The 23,936-nt window shown below is 37.8% G+C and overlaps 1 protein-coding gene across 3 annotated transcripts in view; it reads right to left on the bottom strand.

Annotated features, from left to right (window-relative positions):
* Nucleotides 1-23,936, bottom strand: part of nlgn3a (neuroligin 3a) — a 102,715-nt gene that overhangs the window by 66,191 nt on the left and 12,588 nt on the right. Inside the window, exons 2-3 of one of the 3 annotated variants that reach the window (XM_027008642.2) lie at nt 4,784-5,490; nt 3,730-3,789 (exon numbers count right to left, since the gene is read on the bottom strand). In XM_027008642.2, coding sequence (XP_026864443.1) covers nt 3,730-3,789; nt 4,784-5,252 — 529 coding nt within the window. In that variant the 5' untranslated portion in view covers nt 5,253-5,490. Of the gene's footprint in view, nt 1-3,582; nt 3,649-3,729; nt 3,790-4,783; nt 5,491-23,936 lie in introns of those variants that run through there. The other 2 variants (XM_027008643.2, XM_027008645.2) reach the window with 2 other exon arrangements.

Below are 23,936 nucleotides of genomic sequence, written 5' to 3'. Positions count from 1 at the left end.
AAGAGGACAACCACCTATTTGCAACATTTGTCCTCAAAACACTTCCATCAAGCAAGCATGCTGTTGTGTGCTTAGCCAAACATGAGAACAAGATGAACTACAATACAGTTACTTACGGCAAGCCCTACCATTACTGGCACAATTGAAACTCATGCTAAGTGTACCTGATTTTACTTTTTTTGTCCTGTGTTGTCCTGTCCTGCTGCTTTTCAGCTCAAATGGAAGATCTTTTTCTCCCTAATGTCTTATTTCATCTTTTTGTATTCCCTTAGGTTGATTAGATAAATAGGAAATAAGAACCAAGGTAGACTCGAAAGGATGATCAACAGGCTCAGAGAGCTGATGAGTTATTGTTGCTTGGCAACAGATACTGCTGGTTCGATATCATGCTAATTTGTCAAAATTTACATGAAATTACATATTACTGCACTGAATCTAATAAAGCCTTTTTTTCTGTGGCTCAAAAAAAGATCAGAGTGTACAAGATACAAACAATAATGTTAATATCAATGATCGTAGCCTTGCTAGCAATCGGTCATGCCTGTGACTGCAAGGCTAAATCTCTTCCATAGACATGAAAATGAAATAAAAGATATAATTCACTTATTACTGAGTAGTATAATTTATAGATTACTGACAAAATTACTGAATTATTCCCAGAGCTCTGATAATGCTCTTTATTTGTATTAAGTCAAATAAGAGCTTTTCCTCTCTTTGTTTCATGCATTGCTTCCTAACACTAATCCATGCAGCACATTGTGATAAAAATGGGAGGGAATCCAGTGATATCGCCTTCAGTAACTGCCTTTATTTTTCAAAAAACCTTACACTCATTGCCTTCAATAATTTGGCTGACATTACTAACCCACTACAGATTCATCCTGTGCTATACTTCTCACAAACCTATAATTTTCCACCGTTCATAAATTCTGTCTCTTCTTTGACCATATCCACAGGGATAGTGAATGAAGAATTCATTTGGAAAAGGGTTCCATTCAGTTTGACCATGTGCTGCAGATTTTATTTGTGGAAGTGGCTTTCAAAATATTTGCTTTGCTTTTTAAAATTAAGACAATGCAGTTAATTTTTCCAACTAGCTCTTCACTCAACTTTAAGCCAATAGAAATAGAAATGCAATCATGTTCTTTTTCACCCAAGTGACTAGGCCTTCTATTGGTTTCTTCACTTCGAGGAAACCTATTTACAATAACTTAAAACCTGCTGCCTGGCACCCTGGGGTAGTCATGTAAAGATTATATTACTCAAATATATCAAAAGTAAGCAATGATTCAGAATACAGATATTAGGGCAAATGGATGTAAATGGGCAAACTTCTGCTCTTGCTCAATGGATAGTTACTCAGACTTTGAAGCCCCCAGGTCTTGTCTGTCTAGGCTATAATTGGCTTAGTGGAACAACACTGTTTAAATATTAACAATATAAGAAAAATCTGCATAGAATACATCACTTCTGATTATTTCCTTTCAAATCACTGATTGAAAAAGGCTGCAGCAATCCGTTTAATGTGAGAATTAATCAACTGTGTTGCTTTACATGCAGTACCTCTTGTAGACAGATCCCATAAATAATTATGCTGAATTCACAATGCTATAAGGCTGTGTTTCAGTCTTTATATTCAACAGTGTTTGGTGGGGTGTTTATAGGCCCCCCACAGCATGACTCCGTGTGTAGTAGTAAAGGTGGAATTTTGTGTTATTGTTACTGGTACAAGGACATTTTAAATCTTTCACAAGGGAGGATATTTTGACAAATGAATGTCTCTGATACAACTATAACAGCAAATTCTCGATTAAGCAATGTAGTTAGGAAATAAGTTGCACATTCATCTGATGAAGTTAAAACTGATATCCTTCTCCACACACACATATTTAATAACGGACATATTATTACAGTATATTACTGGACATACCTGACTTAAAATATGTTTTTAATAGTAACAAAAGCATTTTAAGATAATGGATTATGTGAATCACATGGTGAGAGGCAGATGACGTGCATCTTAACCTATATCTCTAACCCCTCATGAACTCTTCACTCTTACTATCAACATTGACCACATCGGGTTAAGCTTGTTTCTAAGACAAATATAATTTGGGACAGGTGCTAGCCTATATATGAATTAACTTTCAAAAAACATGCCTGTGTGTATACATGCACACAAAATTTTAGATGCACCCTCAGCAAATAGTTCTTTTAGAACTTTAGTTCCTCACCCTTCAAGCGCTCTGCATATGTGAGAATGTCATCAAGACAAAAGCATCATAGGTGGCTGCCTCATGAAGCTGGTTAAGGAAACACCAAGAGTGTGCAGAGCTGTCAAAGTATAGGACATATACTTTTAAGAATCTAAAATAGTCAATATTAATCATCATAACATATTCATGTTATTTTATTACATTAGCTGATGATTTTATCCAAAGGAACTTACAATTACGTCTGAGTACAACTTGAGCAATTGAGGGTTAAGGGCCTTGCTCAGGTGCCCAATAGTGGCAACTTGGCAGTGGTGGGGCTTGAACCAGGAACCTTCCGATTACAAGTCAAGCACCTTAACCACTGAGCTAATAGTAAAAATAAACAAAGAGTGAATGTGACCAAACATTTGACTGGTAATTCAGACTTAGCATCACCATTTGCTGGATGAGATGAGAAGTTGGATATGACCAGAGTGTCTAAAATGCTTAAATACGGCTTCCTATGCTTAAGAAGACATTGACCTTATGACTGAGCTGAAATCTCTGTGGTTTCCTAATTTATTTATTTATTATTTAAGTTACTGCAGTTACCATGGTTAAACTAATTCAGTCACTATTAATAGCATTATTGCTTTTCAAGTGAACAGGAATAGGGACAACTACCCACAATTTTGTTGACTTTTCAGGTGACAGAGTATCTATGTTTTTGGCAAAGAGCTCCCTTGATTATAGATCCATTGCAGAAACTTGAGATAACAGTGCAACTGTATCATACAGTGGAACATAACACACTCAAGAGAGAACTATTCACTTGACTCTACCATATTATTATACAGTGGCCTGACTGCAGTATGTCTTTTGACAGCCTAGCTACCTGCTGACAAAACAGTTTCTACAAAACATTTTCTTCAGTCCTATATGGTTAAGAATCAAAGGTTATAAACATCTGTTAAATATCAATCTCTGGCAAAGCAGATTCTTGTCTAGATTGCTTTGTCATTCATCACATAAATTTGAAAATATAATATTGAGTAATGTACACAGACTATGATGAGTATTACGGTTTGTACGTACACTTTTTGTTAGTCAATTTTTCATTAAAAAAGAGCATCATCAGAATAACTGGAAAGTACAATGATTATCCTCATGATATGTTAGTACCTTCAGAAGCATAAAATTTCCATCAAGGACCTTGAAAACTAAGAATTATTGTATAAATGTATATCAATGTATGAATCAAAAGAAATAGATGAGCAACTTGGCAGTTATGTTACAAATAAACTCATGCTCACTGGAAGTCTCACACATTCTGAGAAAACTCTTTTTTTGCTTCCGAGATGGTTTGTACATCATATCGTAAACATACAGGCATAACTCATCTGCACTGTACTTTCCGTGTTGCTCCAATTAGAACTCTGACTCTGAAGATGACGGAGTTATGGCGCTGACTTTAGAGAGGACGTGCCAGTCGCTCTCCTCTGTTTTTCGCTCCCATGTTGGCTTGCTTACATACCTCCTTTTCTACATATTTTCTTGTTGGGTTTTCTGGCACATTCCTTGGATATTCTTTTGACTGTAAAATGAATAAAAGACTACAAAATAACAGAAGGCTCTGGAAGAAACTTGGGAGGAGAACATGCAACAACTTGTCTGAGCCCACTCCCCCTCCCCTTCCCTCAGTCAACAACAAGAACAACAAAATAGTACCTGTTGAGAAAGTAAACTGTGGTCTCCTATATTAATATGGCTGTAAAAATCCCAAAATGGTGGAATTTATTTTCTGCACCCTGGGACACAGGAAGCCTTTTTTCACATGCACTTCTATATAAGACCCGTTACCACCACAAAGAAGGCTGACTGACCTTTTCCCTGTTGCATTGCCTGCACCCTTGCATCAAGGGAATATTGAGCAAGAAATGCATGCTCCTTGGGGTTAAATGCATCAAAAATGTTCCTGTTGTTTAAATTGTGCTGTTTGCATTGTTGTATCTGAGCAAATCCACTCTTTCAGGGCCACAAAACCCATTTCTGTGTATTTTAATTATTTTTCTATGGCACTGAGGGGTCAACCTTTTTTAAAGACTTTAAATAATAGTAACGGGTCTTATATGGCTAGGACTGATGCCACAGGCCTCTCGTGTTCCATAATCTTTCAGCAACCCTAAAAAGATCATTTTCGCACCAAGCAGGCTAATTTCTAATCTTTACTGTGCCAGAACAGTGAAGACAATGAGTAGAGGGAGGTGCACTGGGATCATTAAATCCAATCTTCATTTCAGATTAAAATCTGAGCTCTCATGTTAAGAGATTTTTCTTTTTCATGATTGACTACTTGCTTTGGCTTTTTTAAAACAACACAAAAGAGGAACCCGTAACAGTGGCATGGAAGGGAAGAGCTAATGAGCAGACTTCATGGTAGATCAAGTCAAGATGAGGTATTGAGATGGTGGACACAGACACAGCATGCTCCAGACAACCAGTCATGCTTCAAACACAATATAGAGGGTGAAATAGAAGTAAAAAGATTTTTTTTTTGTTTGCTTTTCCTGTATACCCAACACACTCACCGTCCTCGGTTGGAACATAGATGTTTAGATACAAGCAATCCTCATTTTGATCCTGTATGTATGTGGCAACTATATCCAAGTTAAATGTGAACCAGATAGGCATCATAATTTCTGGCACAGCATTGTGGATGTTTTGCGGACAAACAGGCGCAAAGTGAGTGGCGTTCTTGATCCCGGACCAAGAGGAAGGTGGCTCAGGCGGCAGGAACCGCTTCTCACCCACAGGCGGAGCGGCATACGGCACGCCGAGGTATTGATCCACAGGTCCCAGGATCTCACTGGGCAGTGGAACCCGCACACCCCGTAGCTTCCCGTAATGCGTGTTCACTGTGGGGTAGTAGCTCTGTCCCCTGATCAGCGCCAAACCGCAGCAAAACATCCATATCCACAGAGGGGCCCCCGGTCCACTGCTGCAGCAAGTCCCACACACCGGGACAAGCCTGTTCCTCTGCATTCCTGGCCACATCATCCGTAAGAATGCAAGACACTGGGACACACTCGGGACAGTCTCCCTTCAGCACACGACTCCGTCCTTCAGTCCCTCAACTCTTTATTCTTGTCATTGGCCATGACAGAGGGAGCTGTGAAAAAAGTAAAAAGAAAAAAAGAAAAAAAAGGGGAAAAAAAAAATCGCATATACACTCTATTCCACTCCTGTTCGATTGGGTCCTCATTCACTGTCCAGTCCTCTTGTCAGATCTGTTCTCCTGCACAGGGAAAAAGAGGACAGGAAAATTAATGGTGATTCCCAAACAACCGACTGCTCTGCTCTGGTTTTCACTTTTTTGTTCTTTGCTCACTCAATTTATTGACCAAAGGAGTGCTTCCTGCACCACAATAAACCAGCTGGTATAAATATGACACTAGGCCTAATGCAGCCATCAATTTGTTCAATCAAGATCTGGCCTTCATGAGAATAAGAGGCTCTCTGCAGCTTGCACATGACTTCCATGTTAGCTGAACACAGCTGCAGCAACAGAGAAAATACTCTATGTATTATGAGTACTGCATGTAGGTCTAGATCCAACAAAGATATAGGGGTTTTTCCTTTCTATCAGCTATAGGGAAAGAATAAAAGATTTCAAACAAGGCAGTCCAATCCCCTTCCACCCAACCACAACCACTTCTGAACCTTATAGATGTGCAAAATAACATTTTCTGCCAAGACTCTCTGGGCCCTTCCGGAAAGATCACATTTGCAAGAGCTGCACAGGAGCTGGCCACCAAGCACTGTAAATGCTAATCAGTAGCAGCACGCAGGGAGTCCCCAGTAGAGTGGAGCTCTTCTCCATGCAGCACTGATCAATTTTCAGTTCTTAAACCTCAAGACCCACAGTTCCTTAGCCATCTCTCGCAGGGCTCCAGAGTGTTGACGAGTAAGGAGAACCTGAGCTTCTAGACTGGCTCCTGCACCCAAGAAAGACTTCGCAAATGATTCATAATGTATCAGTACCCAGTTGGAGGCGTGGGAACTACCTTGTAGGAGCAATATTAGCACTCCTTTAGGTACACTTATCACGATGCCACACTTCTTGCTGCTCAAAGACAGTATATTCATCTTCTTGCACGCAAAACACTCTTTATGAGAATACACTTATATCCCCTGAAAAAACAGCCAGGCAGGAAACATCAACCTTGCAGCAGGGTAAGTGAAGGTATTGCCAAGAGAGAGGGCCACAGCCCACTTTTGCATAATAAACATGGGTACGTTCACTCTGTCCATCACTCTCCTGTCATAGAGAATAGTCTCTAAACATATTGCTTTTTTTGTTCAGTGAACTGTGAGATACTTAAATAATTGATTATTTTTTCCTCTTTGGGCAAAACCTATGGTAAATTGGGAATTATTTTAGAGACCTAAATGACCAGGGGTCACTCTGGATAAGTTTCCACGTAATTTAGTATGTAAGACGCTAATATTTGAAATTATGGATAGGATGAGCAACACTGTCAAAGTAAAAAATATTATGTAAAAATAAATAAAAATATTCCGTTATTCTCATTAAATAATAACATTTTCATACATATCAGAAGTCAATGGAATGAAAAACACATTAAAGGCTGTACTTACTACTGGCCCAGCTAATCACTGCAAAATATTACTGGCCATGTTAATGACTTCACAGCTGTGCTGTATTTACTAAGATGAATTATGCAACTGAATTGGAGTATAATCTCCTGTTTCACTAAGTATTAATCTGCAAAAGTGTACCCTTGTCCCAGACATTTTGGGGCCAAAAAACATAGCTGCTATCCCTCAAAATCAGCAGCAGGTTCACATATGTGGTGACACCAGGAGTGATGTCATATGACCAGTAGTGGGGGGGGGGGTTGAGTTGGAGGGTTATTTGGCGGTGGGGCTGAAGTCCTATAGCTCCTCAGCACCTACTGAATGCCCAGCTGGAGAGAGAGTTCTCATTGAGCATGGGGAGTATCGATCGCCTCATCTGCCTGGCCTTGCAGCTGGGTCATAAATACAGAGCAGAGGGACAAAACGGCTCCGGATGGGAAGGGTTATTAGTGGTGAACGGTGGGTTACTTTCCTGTATGTACATGTCATTAGGTCCCCTTTCTCTTTCTATCTCGCCAGCCAGACCCCAGAACCTCCGCTTGTGGAATACGACTGACAGATAGCATGCATAGAATTACGCAAACATGTGACTGTGTAGAGAAGAACTCTGCTTGCTGCAGCAACTCAACATCTCAGATCTGAGCACAGTGCTTAAAAGCTTAGCACCCAGGACCATGGAGACAGGAGAGCTTTAGTGTTCACTGCTGCTGTAACAAAGTTCTCTAGCAATAAAGCTGCTTCCAATGAGAGTTTGTTAAGGCCAACAATAACAGCAGCCTTGAGTGTTCCTTAGTTCTACAGTTATTGTACTGCACTTTATCTCTGTACTCACAGAAAAATAACAAAAGTCTCTAGAGTATAATGTGCAAATTCAGTAACACCTACATACATCATATGAGCTATAATATAGCCATTATATCACAGATCATTCTGAGAATTTTGTATTTCTTATCTCAAAAGAATTATTTTAGGAAGTGGAACTGAACTAGTGGTATATTTGAAGGAAGAACCTTTGCTGGAAACCCTTAATTTTAGTGGGTGGCCCATGAGAGTTTATAAAGCCATCACCTGCCAATTTAATCATTTGTTAAGCACACTCAAACATATTCTAAAGCATTTGTTTTATTTAATTGAAACCTTTTTAAGTAATGATACAATAAAATGATACATCAATGCTCAATGCCAATATTCATTTACCTTTTGCAGAACATGCAACCCATTGCATTCTGTGGGGGTATTCATTTGCCTAAGGACATTTTTAAAAAGTTAAAAAGTAATTATGGATTTTGAAAAAAACTGGGTTGAACATTGCTGTGAGCACTTCAGTAACACCTATTAATCATAACTCTGTTTCCAGCTGGCAGCAAATGGTGCAATGTACAAGGTTTGTTAGAGAACAGGAAATAAAAAAAGAAAGAAAGAAACAAGTGAATGGAAAGCTGGCTGAAGAAGTGTCTACTTCCCAAACTAGTCTATTATTCAAAGCATAGAAACCATTGATGCATTCCATCACTTTCCAGTTATTTTAAATTTCAAAGTTTCACCACAGGCTAAGAGATCAGTAATCAGCAATGACTTCAACACTCAAAAATGCCACTGTGCGCCGTCTGGCCCTGCCTTTGTGAGAGCTGCCAGGCATGACGGACGATATTTACCATATATTGACCATATTTAATCAAAGAGACTGGCATGTTGCACATAGACTACGCATTTGGGAAATGTCAAAATACCTGCCTGTTCCAAATAATCTTGGCATGGGAGATTCAGACTCTGGCCACTGAAAACAGCCGATGCAGTCATTATTGCATCGCTAAGGCTTTGGCTTAATATCAAGGACAAATCATTGCAGGCCCACGGAGCTGTGATCACTGCACCAGCTCAGTTTAAGTGTGGAAGACACAGGCTGGAGGCTATAGGGGCGCTGACCATCGTCACCTTTCTCTAGCATCATCAATACGGGATGTGTTGAAACTTGTGAATCAACAAAACGTGAAGCATCAGCGAAATACAGAACAAATGTTCTTCCTCTTCCTTTATTAAAAGAAAATGTCAGCTAGTTCTATAGCTTAGCAAATTTACAGAATTTGTGAATGGTAAAATGTATAACATTGCAAAATTTAGCATCAGACTTATACATACAGGATCATTTCTTTTTAAAGACAGCATTGATTTTTTCCACATAACAAAATGGTTGCTAGGCTTGTATCCCATAGTTTAATATAGTCTGTTAATAAGTACTGTGAAATAATAATGAACTTATATAAGTTCATTTTTGGTTTCATGTCAAAGCCAAGGGTAGTTTTGTTTGCCAAAATTATTACTTAAAGTGTTCATTTATGCATTTATACATTTTTCATGGTCCTACAAGCCACTGCTCTTTCTCACGGAATTTAACACGTCAGGAATAAATTTGCATAGGTGAAGGTTTAATGTACTACAAAATGGCCAAAATGGTCGTCAATCAAGAAACAAATGTTAGGTGCTGACTAGTTGTGCTTTGGGGAAGGCATGGTGTGGTGGTTGCTGCACTGAGGGAATTTTGGACTGAAAAAAATGTGACTGAACAATGACTTTATATTACATATCATGTTTCATGGAGTATCAATAAATCAAGCTTCATGTGTGCAAGTGAAAAATGAGCATTACAAATATAACCAAAAAATGGCAAAAAAAAAAGTCTAAGCTGCACATAACAGTATTCAGTATGACCAAAATATATACATTCATATATACTATACTTGCTTACTTTTACACACACACACACACACACACACACACACACAAAAAAAAAAAAAAAAAAAATTTGGATGGATAACTGTATTAGAAATCAATTTCACCAACTAGTCTGCTACTAGCTAGTAGCAGGATTGTGCCCAAATGTGACCCTAGCTACCTAAATCCTCTATTGTAGCAATATTGTAAAATAACATTCATTTAGCCATCAATCTCTTATTTTTGTATTCTTCTTCAATGGAATCAAACTTCTCAGGATCTAAATCTTCATTACTTTCATCACTATTTTCCATAATGGCTGCAGGTTCAGCATCTGTAGACTTGATGCACACCATTCTGGCTAGCTAGATGTCGATTGAACGAGGAAGGAAATGTATCTGATGTGAAAATTCTTCCTGATTTCATGATTATTGGTTAGTTTCACACAATTCATCAAATCACACAGCAAGATGGATAAGACCTGAGTGACACACAAAACACGGTGAGACGCAGATGGCGTTTATGTAACCTCTATACCTAACCTCTCAGAGGCTCTTTACTGTTAGTATCAACAACATTTTAAGGGAAAATCTACAGATGTTTGAACCCTATTTCTATCTTATTGCAAAGATATTAATAAAAACATTGTGAAACATCAAAAAGAAAATGGCACGTGCGTTGACCATTTAAAAAAAAATTACATTAGAATAATACACCTAGCAAGAACACAACAAATGTAGAAACCATTGCAGTAAGAACAGTTCACAAAGTATTTCACAAAGTGTACCAGACATTTATCTTGCATCTGACTTAAAAATGGACTGGGGAGTTTGAGACTGTTCAATTAAAAATTCCATTGTCCTTCATCATATTAATGTGTGTATTGATCCATGGTGGACAGGCTCCTGCTAGACAATCTCGGGGTAGGATATTTAAAGTATTGTAGCTAATCGCTCACAACACCACTGCTCAGGGGACCTTTTCAAAAACCCAAAGGACCCACGCTTCACGATCCTCTTCTATGTACACTGTTCAGTGTTATACATTGCATGCTCATGTAATTAATAGCATTTTAGAAAAACAGTCAAACAAAATCAAACAAAAACATGGTCATTCTGCATTGTAGTATTGTTTATGTAGAGCACAGGTAAATCATATGTTGAATATATTGTACAAAATGAAAAGCATAATGTTTTTTGCGGCAATCTGGTTTTTGATACTGTTCCATTTACTGCAGACACTACAATTCATATTTCCTAGAGTGGCTTCATGCAGCATACAGTTAAGGCCTTCATGAAAGGATGGTCTCTTTGATTTGCTCTCAGAAATAGGTTAAAACTATGCATCAATCAGTTCAATTAAATATGCTTCAGTACATCTGAGTTCTATCCAGAGGGTCATTTGTGATGCAGAAATAGGTTTCATAGTCAGTGGGTATAAGAAAACAAAAATCCACTGCCTAGTTTAACAGCTCTCCCAGATTCCTAATTTTAATTAATGAAACCACCATCTCCCACACTTGCTCAATAATAGATGGAAAAACTACTATCTGCTGAATGTGTTATTAGAAGCTCTCTGGGATCTACTATACCCTTGCCCCAAATATTCTTTGGTAAATACACTGAAAGAAGGACATTCATAAGATATTAGACCATAGATTGCCTTACAGCTAATTATGTATATGTTGGAGAGATGCCAAAAAAGCTACATTTCTTAATAAATTCCTCTCATACTCACAACCTGAAAGCTCTGGGAACCAGGAACATGCTTCTCATCTGAAATTTTTCCAATGAAACCGACTAAAGATGTCTGTTGCCATTTTGCGGACACGGGTAGGACTTGTAAGATTGCTCATGTGTTTTGTAGTATGAGGTTGTATATTGCAGTTAATGGCAGCATCAGTTCTTCTTTTCATGCTTCCCTGTCCATTCCCCCTTAATTCTGATTCTGTGCTTTCTGTTTTACCACAGACATTTTTTTGCCTGGATTTATAACAACAATAAAAAATGTACACTTCATGTATATGTACATGTAGTGTATGGTGTATGCATCTAATTTACCATTAAAGGGTAGCTAGGTTTCTAATCTAACGATTATGGTCCTACAGAATATCCCTGGGAACTATGATAATCTCAACCAAAATTTGGTTAAAAACCTACTCATATATCAGATCATTCAATAGTGAAAACAAACAAATTTACATTTATGGAAATACGCTAACACCTTTATCCAAAGTGACAAACAATTATGATGGAATACAATTCAATCAAGAGAGGTTTAAGGGGCTCAACAGTTGTAACTAGGGAGCACCTTAACCACTTAGCTACCACTGCCCACACAAGCAGAAACTCTAAATAATAATTTCCTTCTGTATAATGCCCTGCTTCACAGTCATTAGTATGCAGCCAACAAAGTTATATTCTGCTTTGTTTTGTTTTTGTTTGTTTGTTTTTAAATATATTTTACAATCATTTACTGGTCAGTTTTTACAGTAATTGTTCTCTGATAATAGGTACAAGAAGCAATGCCATGGTGTCCCACAACCTAGATTCTTTGAAAACATGATAGCACTGAGCATAAAATGCCTTTTGTGTTTCACACTCAAGCTAAATTACAAGGAATTTACTGTGCTTTCAACCTAGCAATCTTAGTAGTACAATATAGTAATGCAGATGTCTGATCTTTGGGCTCCATTTCAAACTGAATTGTTTGTTTGGTGTATCTCAAACTCAGTATGGCTTTGTTTGGTCTGGCCACATTATTATTCTGAAATATAAACCTTATTCTGCAGTGGGCAGCTGCCTGGAATCAACGTGAACCCAAATAGTTAATTAATCTCAAGTTCTCTAATTGCCCTTTTAGAAAAGGCTCTTCTAAAAGAGACTTGACTGGTACATGTTTAAATAATTGATGTTGGAAAAAATGACCCAGATGTTAAATGTAAAATTAGAGTGCTATTAATAGCAAGATGTGTCTTGGCATTTGCGGGCAACGTAGCATGACCACATTAAAGATGCTGTCAGAAGTACACAGACACCAGTGCAGTATTAATTCGGCCTACTGTCTGACGTTCAGCAGAAGGAACACAGACTGCCTAATGCAAATGTATCTCATGGCCAAGCAATATGTTTCATGTGCCAGATGTATTTATTTATGGAATGTCTGTAGTTCATTGGGAAAGTGCAACACAAGTTCACTAAACATGTTTAGTTTACAAATTCCTACTGTCATAAGTTCTGCGATGATGCATGGATAATGCAGTGTAATTTACCTGATGCAATTTATGACAGAATCTAATTGGTTCCAAGAGGATCTGCAGAAAAATTGTTTGAGTGACAGTGCATATTCTAGGCATCATTGTACATGCAAAATATGTACTAAAATATACATTATCAGCTTTATTATTTTCTATTATTTAGAAAAGCATACATTGTATCTCTCCTCACTAACTACTGTAGTAAGATCAACTCTCGTGTAAGTCATTTTCCAGTCATATACAGGCAATGCAGTTAGTTGCCATACACCTTTTGTCAGACACCTTTGATCCCATTCATCACTGGTTTCTGACCACAGGGCCACTGTTGGCCAGATATTGTGTGTGGGGGCAGACCAATCTCAACACGACATTAAAATTCACATGGCAGTGCTAGGTCTTGGGTGTTAAGATAGTAAGACTTCAGATACTGCACATGTCAATGTGACTGTTGGGTTGGGAGCAGTCAGCCACTCAAAATGATCAGGCTAAATAATGGCTAACAATATTTCAGGAGATAAAGCGGTATAAAAAAGGGATGACAATGCAATATTAGACACATGAGAAAAAGCTGAGGTCTGTTCTTATGATCTTCATATAGTAAGTTTATCCATTGTGTCATTGAAAGGTGGTTTCTGTTTTTCCTATTTTAGAAAGTAATTTTCTTTGCAATTGTTAAAGATATTAGTGTAGTGTCTTTAGTAGAATAATTTATTGCTGATACTGCCACTTGTTAAAGGAATAGTAGGGGAAAGCACTCCAGTCTTCTCCTGGTCATTGCCAGAACACATCAAATGTGTCACTGCAGTATTAACACACCTGCACCAATACCACCTGCTGTATATACCAAGGACGAGAAATGTGAATTCCTTTGTATCTCCATCACATTCCTATGGTGCATTATTACTCTCAATTGCATTTCCATTGGCCTGCCAAGGCCTCTAGCCATAGTCAAGGCCTAACAAGGACTAACAACACTTACTGGGTTCACAAATATTTACCAGAGATTCATCCCAGGCTTTGGTTCATAGGCACATTCCCTTACTGACCTCTTAAGAAACCATGGCAAAGGGAAGCTGTCTTGGACACCCACTGCGGACAGAGCCTTCCAGTTCCTGAAGACTGCTTTCACCTCAGCTTCTATCCTCTGACAGCTTGACCCGACACTTACTTTTATTGTGGAGTTCGATGCTTCATACGTGGACATGGAGGCCATTCTTTATCAAAGACAATGGATCCCACTCAAGCTGTTCCGTTAGGCACTCTTCCCCAAGAAACTACTGCCAGCCCAAAAATAATTATGATGTGGGGAACCACAAGATTCTAGCTATTAAGCTGGCCTTGGAATAGCATAGGCACTGGCTGGAGGGAGCTGAACACACCTTCTTAGTGCTAGCAGACCACAAAAAAAAAAAAAAAAAATTATCAACAAAGAGACTTAAATCCACAATATGCCAGGTGTGGCATATGAACTCCCTGATGCACAGACCACCACGCACTTACCCAGATATGCACCAGGCTCACACTCCCATCAACACAATCAAGCCCAACTGAATATTAACCAAATATTCCAAATCTCTTCTTCTTTTCTCTTCCAATCACCTTTCTTCTTCAGCCCTTCTTATCCTGCATTGTTTTTCTTCCTCAATGTAAAGTATAGCTGACTCCATAATGTATACCCAGCATTTTTCCTGCCCACCTGCCTGCATACCAACCTATGTCTTCCTTTTCAGAGGTTCCCCGCTTACCCCTTGGATACCTGCCTGACTCTGCCTGCTAACGCAAACCCTGAACCTGACTGACTACACCTACTGTTTTGTTATAACTGTAGTTTACTACAAACTATGCTTGTTTTAGAGTTAAACCTGCCACAACTGGATCCTCTCATGTCCCACATCTGTGCTATCATTATAGAGCTTTAATATTTGTGAACTGCTTGATTGCTTTTTAAAATACATCTGTATTAAGAGGTGCATCCAAAGGCTCTGCTTGTATTGTATTAAATTTAGGAAGTTATACTGGAAAAGGTGTTGATCTCAGTTAGATTTATATTTTTGTTATTTGAAGATTGCTATAATCCATTTTAAGTTTAATGTATTTTTTTCTTTTGGATTTTGAATTAATTTAATTTAATAATTGGGTCTTATATTGCCGGAATGTTTTTCCTTGTTTCTTTGATTTATTTATTTTGCTAAATATGTTCCAGTCTTTTCAAAGCTGTCTTGTCTCTTTTGAGGGATTAATTATTATATGATTTTCCCTCTTAATACTGCTTTTGTTGTTTTCCATGCTTTTGATATTCCCAGTAGGTCATAAAGGATGTCCACTCTTCCTTAAAATATTTATTAATATTGCTGTTTTCATGTAGAGAGTTATTGAAATGCCATCTAGGCCTCATTATGTGTGTATACTTGTTAGGGTAAAATTATAAAGGGCAAAACTGATTGGTGCATGGTCAGAAATGACTATGTTCATGTGGTGAACTTCTGATTTTGAAATATGGGTGTAACAGTTGTTAGTTTAGAACTGATAAATGCAATGTGTGATGCATGAGAGAAAAATAAACATATTTTCTAGCAGATTAATTTCATCATCTCCATATGTCTCCGAGCCCGAGATCAGTCATGTATTGTTGTAAGATGGAAGTGGTTGTGCCAGGGTTTTCTTTGACATGTTTATCCTGTGTTAAGTTAAAAACATTGCTGAAGTCACCACCTATAATGATATCAGAATTGGTCATTTATAAAGAATAATAAAGAAATTATGATAAAATATTGGATCATCTATATTTTGGCCATAGAGGCTTGCAATGACTATGCCTTCACTGTTAACAGAACCAAGAGGGATAATATGGGTGGCCTTCTAGGTTCATTTCTGAATGATTGAGATTTTACATGAGTAAAGTGTTGATTTTTTTATTTCTTGTGTTCTGTTTCTGAGAGTCTCTTATAAGAAACATATATCAGCTTTTCACTTCTGTAGAAGGTTTAAAATTGTAGCTATTTTTACTAGTGTGTTAATCCCTCTTACATGCCAAAGTTTTTTCCATTTCAAGGATTTATAATGAAATGGTGTTTCTAATAAAGTGACTGGCAAGTGCATACTACAAAATACATTAGACAATTAGAGAGTTCAAAGCCAAATGAATCCTCTTTACCTAGAATTTTTTTTATTTTATTTTGCATTGATGCACAGCAACAATCAAAAAGCAGCACAAGAAAAGTAGGATAACATGGCCATTTACATGCAAATAACTTACAGTTGCAGGGTGGCAAGATTGAAAGAGATTGAAAAGAAATTTGCAGTGTCAATATGTGTTTTGTAACAGGCTTGAATTTTAAATCGGTGCAGAAAATACAGGAGTCTGCTACAGCAGAGAAGTTAGAATACAGAGGAATATTTTACTCCTACATAGAAAAAAAAGGAGACTTGAGGAGCAATGCTATAACAACATGGATAGAAGTGAAGAGGCAAAAAAAAAAGTAAAAAGGTAAGAAATGTTATCATGAGCTAATGTGGATGTAATTAACTTTATAGACAGCCAACAGACATACTTCAGTATGGAAATGCACAGGAAAGATTCATTATGGTAAAATAAATAATAGTGTATCCATTTTCAATCGATGCATCAGATGAAATAATTATTTAAAAAGATTCAGATGAGCATACAATGTAACTGCTGTATTAAGAAATATTATCCATTGTGACTAGCTGATAACATGAGGGTTTCCAAAATGAACTGGAAGTAATTTGTCTATTTGCCTCTCATTAGAGAACATATATTTCTCTTTCTGATTCAATGTACTTCATTTGATCTGTTAGTACAGATGACTACCTCCGAACTGCACAAAGCTAAGAACCTTGTGAATTGCATATGAATGAACCTACGCAGCTTCACATTTCCTTCCTCAAGGTGATGGCAGTTTTATTTATCAAAGCTAATATGCATTCAGCAAGGCTAATATGCATCTTTGTGAGCTATGCTGTGTGCAACAGCACTCCTGTCCACTTCTCTACGGAGGAAATGCATGTTGAGAGAATCAATTTTTACAAAATAACCTTGATGAGTTTTTTTCAGCAAGAAAACAGAACTTACTTGCAAATGATGTCAAATGGCTGTGAAGGTGGGCTAAAAATAAAAAAAAAAATCTAGCATGTACTCGAGAGAAAAGGTAAATAGTCCCATGCATTTAAAATATCCTTGTTGGGGGTAAAGCCTCCCTCAGATATGTTAGCCAGTAGATTTAATGGGGATGGAAAGGGATTACTGGACTGATATCAATCATGCCAGCTGAATCAACTTTGTTCAGATATCAGATATATCTATCTGTATATGCATCACATATCAGATGCACTGGTTTAAACACAGCTGGACAGCCAGTGCTGAAGTTGGATTTTGCAGCTGCTCCAGAGTTCTCAAGAAGGTTAATCTGAAATTAATACACCCACTGCAATAGTGACGATTAAGAACGGCCAGTGGGCAGTTGGCCTAGTCGGGTGTGGGCAGTGGGTGGGTGTGCTAATGGGGAATATCAGAGCACCTCCACACCTGCCTTCGCTCCAACTGCACACTATGATGAGTTGTTGAGGAAAAGGGCTGGCCATTGTGTTCTAATGGTGGGTACGTCTTTGGCTCCAGCCTCCAGCTCCAACAATCAACATTGCCAGTATGTTGTTATAGGAACAGTGAGCATAGTAAATTATTCTCATTAAGAATAACAGGCTCCAACTTAGTGAGGCCCCCCGCTGAATGATACGAAATATAGTTTATTAGCGACACAGGAAACAGTGTCTACTGGATGTCCCTAAGGACAGCAGTGAATATGACAGTACTAGGAGCCCCTCATTCCCCTCCTCCTCAGTGTAGCCAAGAAGAAGTGTCGCGTCTGTGTTTGTCTTTTCTAATCCTGTCTGAAAGCCTGTCTCGAATGTGGGTCTTCTTCCTAAATTGGCTTGAGGTCAGTGTGATTGATTAAAGTAGTGTAACACAGCTTTATCAGGCTGTCTGGAACTTAGACATTCTGCCAAATCTATTAGGTAATGCATCTCTTGTCATGACTCCAATGTATTTTTTGTCTGAAAGGATGTAACAATGGGGGCTTAAATATATTATGAAAACAGAGCTCCAAAGAATCTCAGTGTAAGGTAGTACTGAGTTAATCCAGATAAACCTTAATGAAATCACCAAGTACACAACTGTCCTAAGTGAGTACAATAATGAAATAAGATGTTAAAGAAGTTCAGAACAGATCATATATTATGGTATGTAAAGGATGTTATGATATCCTTTGAGATTGCTACAAAAAAATGCATCACTGCCATCAAACTGTGTGGGAGGCAGCACTGCTGACTCTGATGTCTTGGCTACAGCTCTCAGGACTGTCTGCTGCAAGTCATTATTCACAGATATCCACACACACACCTACACACCCATCCACCCACACACACACACACACACACACACACACACACACACACAACACTGCAATCACCACAAGACACCCATAAGGAACTCAGATGGTACAGTCGACTGCAGTCATACAAGGTCAGGATGTCCGGCGCCACAGATGTCAGTCAGCTCTGTATCCATACCCAAACTGCTCTTTTAACTATCAGACAGAGCAGTCCTTTAAAGGTAGTGTCTGTGAAACTCCCTGTCATTCACTGCTATTCTTCTTAAAGAAGAAAAAAAGTATTAGCTTCACTCACATTCCTAAGCTTTCAGTTTATTAAGCATTATTCAGTATTTTGATATTTTATATTTAGTATATTTCAATAGCATCTACATCAGATAGGAACTTAATACAATGCACTCAATACAATAAGAACACTAGCATAACAATAGCCATTGTATTTATACATAAGCATATTGCATACTGAATATATCCAAAGTGCTGAATGCACCTTTAATAACATTACTAGCACTGAACTGCAGGTGAAATGTCAAACTTGATTCCTCTTCTGTCAAGATACAGGTTTGCAGATGGAACATTGTTCTATATTTATTTCACCCAAAGACATTTCACAACTGGACTGGAAAGAAGATGACAGAACGGACAGTCACTGTAACTAAAATGTGATTAATTTCCATGAAAGCAGCTCACGAAGAGAACCAGAAAGGTAGTCGAAGAATAATCCTTTTTGCATTTAGTAATGAGTGAAAGAAGCTGCCCTGTATGCTCATTGATGACCCAGAGGATTTTCCTGCCTCTGTTTAACTGACCAAGAATTCTTTCTTTATCAGCCTTATAAGCCATTGGTCTAAAAATGAACTCAGTATGCTAATTAAAAATAAAACATTGCATGTCTGCAGCAAAATGATTAGGGGACAATAATGATTTAATGGTTTTTTTAGTGATAGCCCAGTGAATAATTTTATATATTACTTAATCCATAAACCCAAAGGCTAGGGTTAAAGTGTAGTTATAAGTTCAGGATTATTACTGGATATGATACTACAATTATATGTGTATGACAAGGTATGGCAAGGTATGTGTATGACAGGATATGACCACATATGAGTGGATATGACTTAATTACAATGTATTTTGCCTATTATTGTTATGTCATTTTAACATTACTAATGGTAAAGAAATACCTGTGCCATATAAAGTCTCTTGCTTCTATTCAGCAATTACTACTTGTAAATGTGAACATTTAGAGAGCATACATTCAAACTAATTCTGTTCAAGGTACTTCCAAGGTCAAATGCTACTCTTTTATCACAAAGGACAGCATGGTTCAAGGTTATATTTAAGAATATGCAAGAATATGTAAGAAACAGAAAAGAATTGGCCTCCAAAATCTACAGTGTGTTTACAAGGCAACAGGGAGGCAGTAGGTTTTATGCAGGTAGAAGTCCTTTCTCGTTGTTAAAGTATGTTACAGTGGAAAACTAGGAAATCCCTGAAAGTAGGCCAGATTCCAAAGACTAACAACAAATTCTGTCATAGGTTTTCCTTTTAAGATACTGAAATGCAAAAGAAAAAAAGAGTAAACACAAAGCAAACAGCATTCCTTTAATACACATTCAAGTGTACTTCCTCATGCAACAATGACTAAACATTGGAAAACATATTGAGTTTTATCAGGTATCAGATGCCCAATCAAGGTACCACACTTTATAATTTTCCTTTATTCTGAGTTTAGTAGATTACTCACTTAGTGGATTATTTACACTGTGGCTGGCTAAAAGCAGTTAACTGTCAATTATAAACATGATCACATCTATGAATGTATGTTTATATATGTTCTGTTTAACAATGCTTAGTGAATTACTGAAGCTTACTCCACAACACAGAATCTAGCATGTAGAGCCGAGCATTTGGGGGGAAAAAAAGAAAAATGTGGCAAGTTGTGGCTAGCAAATTCAATCCTCTCTGACTCTCTTATTCCCTGTTTGCACCTCTCTTCAGACTAATGCATCAAAGAACTGCATTAGTACAGCAATCCTGAAATGCAAACACTTAAGCTAAACATGAAAAATGCTGTCAATTATTGAAAGCTTTACACAACCCTGCAATTTATAATTCATTGTATAGGGTATGTAATTTGTTTAAGGGATAAAATGTATTTTGGATGAGTAATGTGTTTCTGTAAGTCATACCTGTGAATTACTCTCTAGTGTATTCCCTCACACAGCCTCTCCTATCAATATACCTGGCAAATATGGTAAAAAGATTTGGTGCTGGTGGGCCTTCAAAGCAGTAATTTACCAGGGCAGAGGTTGTGTGGGCTTCCCAAATGAAAAGGATGGCCCTTGTTTTACTGCATGGACTGCTGTTTCATTTTCAGCAGAGATCTGGGGAAAGGGGCACTGCCCATGGTGCTGGCACAGTCTTGTATATGCTGAGTTAAGTCTGAAATTAAATGATCTCCCCTGCTTTAGCATTACACTATCTGCATTTTCTATGCTTCCGACAGCATCACCTAGGCAACTGTTTAGACCCTCTTTTAGCTGTGGAATTTATAGAGGCCAGATGGATTCCTAAAGATGCCGAGGGTGAAACACCTCTATCAGTGCTTTACGGTCTTGAAATATGTCGGGCGAATCCCAGGTCACTGATTTGATTAAAGGCACTCAGAGAGGAGGAAGCTTTTTGCAGGAGCACATCTACAGGTCCCTGTCTCGTGTTGCAACTTTTCTCTCTTTATGTGCCAGTAAACACGATCGGAATAAAAGCAGTGTGCTCACCTGGGAGACTCGCCATGTTTTCCAAGTCCTTCGCCATAATGCTAGAGACATGTGCCTTGGCACTTTTAATTAAAAAAACCCTCTGCCAGCAATGAAGCTGGGAGTGTGGACCTTATTAGTTTGGTTTTATGTGCACAGTTCAGCTATTGGAATTATTTGATCATAATCAGATGAATAGATCTGCTGTAAGGCCCTTATCCAAAGGCTGAAAAGGCCTCACTGTCAGATGAGTGTTCTTGCACTTTGAAATAACTAATCTGCCATGCAGGTGTGTTCATTGACTGTAGCCCTTGGCAACGATGTAATGTTTTAGTCTAGACTCAGAAATTCAGTTTTTATATATTAAGAATCATCTAGGAACAGCTCTGTGCAAGAAAATATACACTATTGCCAGATATGAGGTCATGTTAGAGACAGCATACACAGGACTTATGATGCACTGGCAACATCAAATTGATGTTAACTTAGCCTGTACAACTCATAAAGAAATATGTTCTTGTCAACATGCATTACATCTGTACACTGTTACACTGATAATATTATTGTTATTGTTGGATTTTGTTCTTAGCAATGTGCTATGCAGAGGATTGGGATCAAAAATTGGAACTAATTTGACAGTTCATTTTGATATGCATTTGACCTCTATTTTTTATATCTAAACAACAAATGTGTGACTTAGATTTTTAATAATTTGCTGAAAGAAAGAGAAAATTAAAAAAAAAAACAAATCTGACTACATAAGAATTATCTAGGCTGACAGTTGAAAAGAAAAATATTTCAATAATTTTCATACAATTCAATTTCAATTTACCAATTAATAAGTCTGTCAAAATTAAATGATGAAATATATACATCGAACTATCATGTTTGTGGAATTTAGGACAGCAAAATTAATAAGCACAAAGTCATTTAAAACTATGTAATTATGATTTTTTGTTGTTGAACCAAATAAGTAGATAATTAAACATGACTCAAACTTAAAAGGTTGTGCTTTTTGTTTCGCATCACAAATCAAGATGCATTTAACTAGCAAACAAGATGATGTATAATGCCTGAAATCTCAGTTTGCAGGGAGTGTAAAAGTATTTTTGACAAGGGGACACAGAAATGTATCTGCTGATTGGTGTTCCTTCCATCAGATCAAGACATCCTATTGACTTTACTTGTCAAAATAAGTCAGTAAAATCAAAACCCTGATGCAGAACAAAGAGGATATGACAAAAGGATGATGATAAACACAACAACAGGTCAGTGTCCCCTCCCCCAAAGTCTCCCAGTGTGTGTGTGTGTGTGTGTGTGTGTGTGTGTGTGTGTGTCTGTATGGCCACACCTTCCCTGTGTTTCAAACCTGCTCCTTATTGTGTGTTGTTAGTGTGCATGTATATAAGTATTGTGTCTGAGGATAGGTGTTGTCGATGTTTGAACCAGGTTAGTTTGCTAACCGCGTTGTGATCTTTGTGTAAAATAAACGTTCTGTGTGTTAGACTTGGCTCGTCCCCGCATCCTGCTTTGCCTCTGCATGTCACAGTCAGGTTATTTGTTATGACTCATACTTTCTAATGAAAGTTGAAATATTAAAGAAAGATGATAATGTATAAAAGTATTATAAATTTACCAAATTGCCTTACCATGATTATATTCTTTGGATGAATAAACCATTGAGTTGATGCATTGAGTACTGCAGTTTTAGGAGCATAACCTTTTCTTTATAGGTGTGTGTGTGTGTGTGTGTGTGTGTGTGTGTGTGTGTGTGTGTGTGTGCGCGCGTGTGTGCGCGTGAGCGAGAAAGTGAGAGAGCAGTATAGAAAGAAAGAGAAAAAGAGACAAGGTGTGAATTAGGGCATGTCAATGGTATTCTGTGAAGTGTCACAAAGCACTGAAATTAGACACTGATCACATTAATGCCCAACATAAGTATAGCCATATTTGATTTACTTTCATTAATTCCAAGGAATTACCAGTCCATGCCATTTTATCACCTGCTGGTCCGCTCAGCTGTCTTCTCCTACTTTTCACCGATGTTCCTTTTCAAAATTCCCTTTTCCCTTTCTCACTCTTGTCCTCTCCTATCCCATCTCTCAGGAGTGCTTATTCTATCTTGCTATTTCACTCTTCAGAAATGAGCTGCTCACTACCATTATGGCTTTGAGAACACCCTGCTTAGGTACCCTGAAATTTTCACATGGGGCTTTAAGAAGTCCCTCTGTTAGCTAGAGAGGCAGAAATGTAGGAGGTTGAAGTGTAAAGTGGAAGAAAAATATTAGGAAGAAACCACTTAATGGCCTGAGTAGCTGTCAAAGTATGGTTGGGGGCAAATGAATATTCCATACTCGTTTTGTGGGATATGGATCTTCTTGTTAAAGTTATGAACTTTGTCGATGTAGCCACAGACTAAATGAAATGTGTGCTTATCATATATCCTTGGTTGAAAGTGTTTCCTTTCTTATACAATACAACATCTGATCCTTTTTGTCAGGCTCTGTAAATAATACATTTCTCTAAGGAAAGTCAAGATTAAAGTCTATTGATTGTGTTGGCTTTCATGAGCGAATTACAGGAGAGGTTGTAGCACATACAAGGTGTTGTTTGGATGACTTCTCAATTGTAATCTGTAAAGGCACACATACAGTTTCTCTGTCTGTCTTTCTCTCACACATACATCACAATTACCTCACCCCTCCCTACATTCACCCAGTTTTCATGGCAAACAAACAGTGGCTTGGGAATTTCCTAATGACTCATTTTGCTGTCTCCTTCACCCAGACCGCTGTGACACTGACCTAGAACTACTAATTCATCACTGAACATGTCTTAGAAACTCAATTCAGTCGTCTATTTTTGCAATGACCCCAATATTGGGTAAGCATTCCCAGAGCAAATGCAGAAGGTTAGATTTGAACAGACTGACAGATTTGTAATTTTT

This window comes from Electrophorus electricus, chromosome 12 (assembly GCF_013358815.1).
Source record: "Electrophorus electricus isolate fEleEle1 chromosome 12, fEleEle1.pri, whole genome shotgun sequence".
In the NCBI taxonomy this organism is placed as follows: domain Eukaryota; kingdom Metazoa; phylum Chordata; class Actinopteri; order Gymnotiformes; family Gymnotidae; genus Electrophorus; species Electrophorus electricus.
This window is presented reverse-complemented; position numbering and strand designations above follow the sequence as displayed.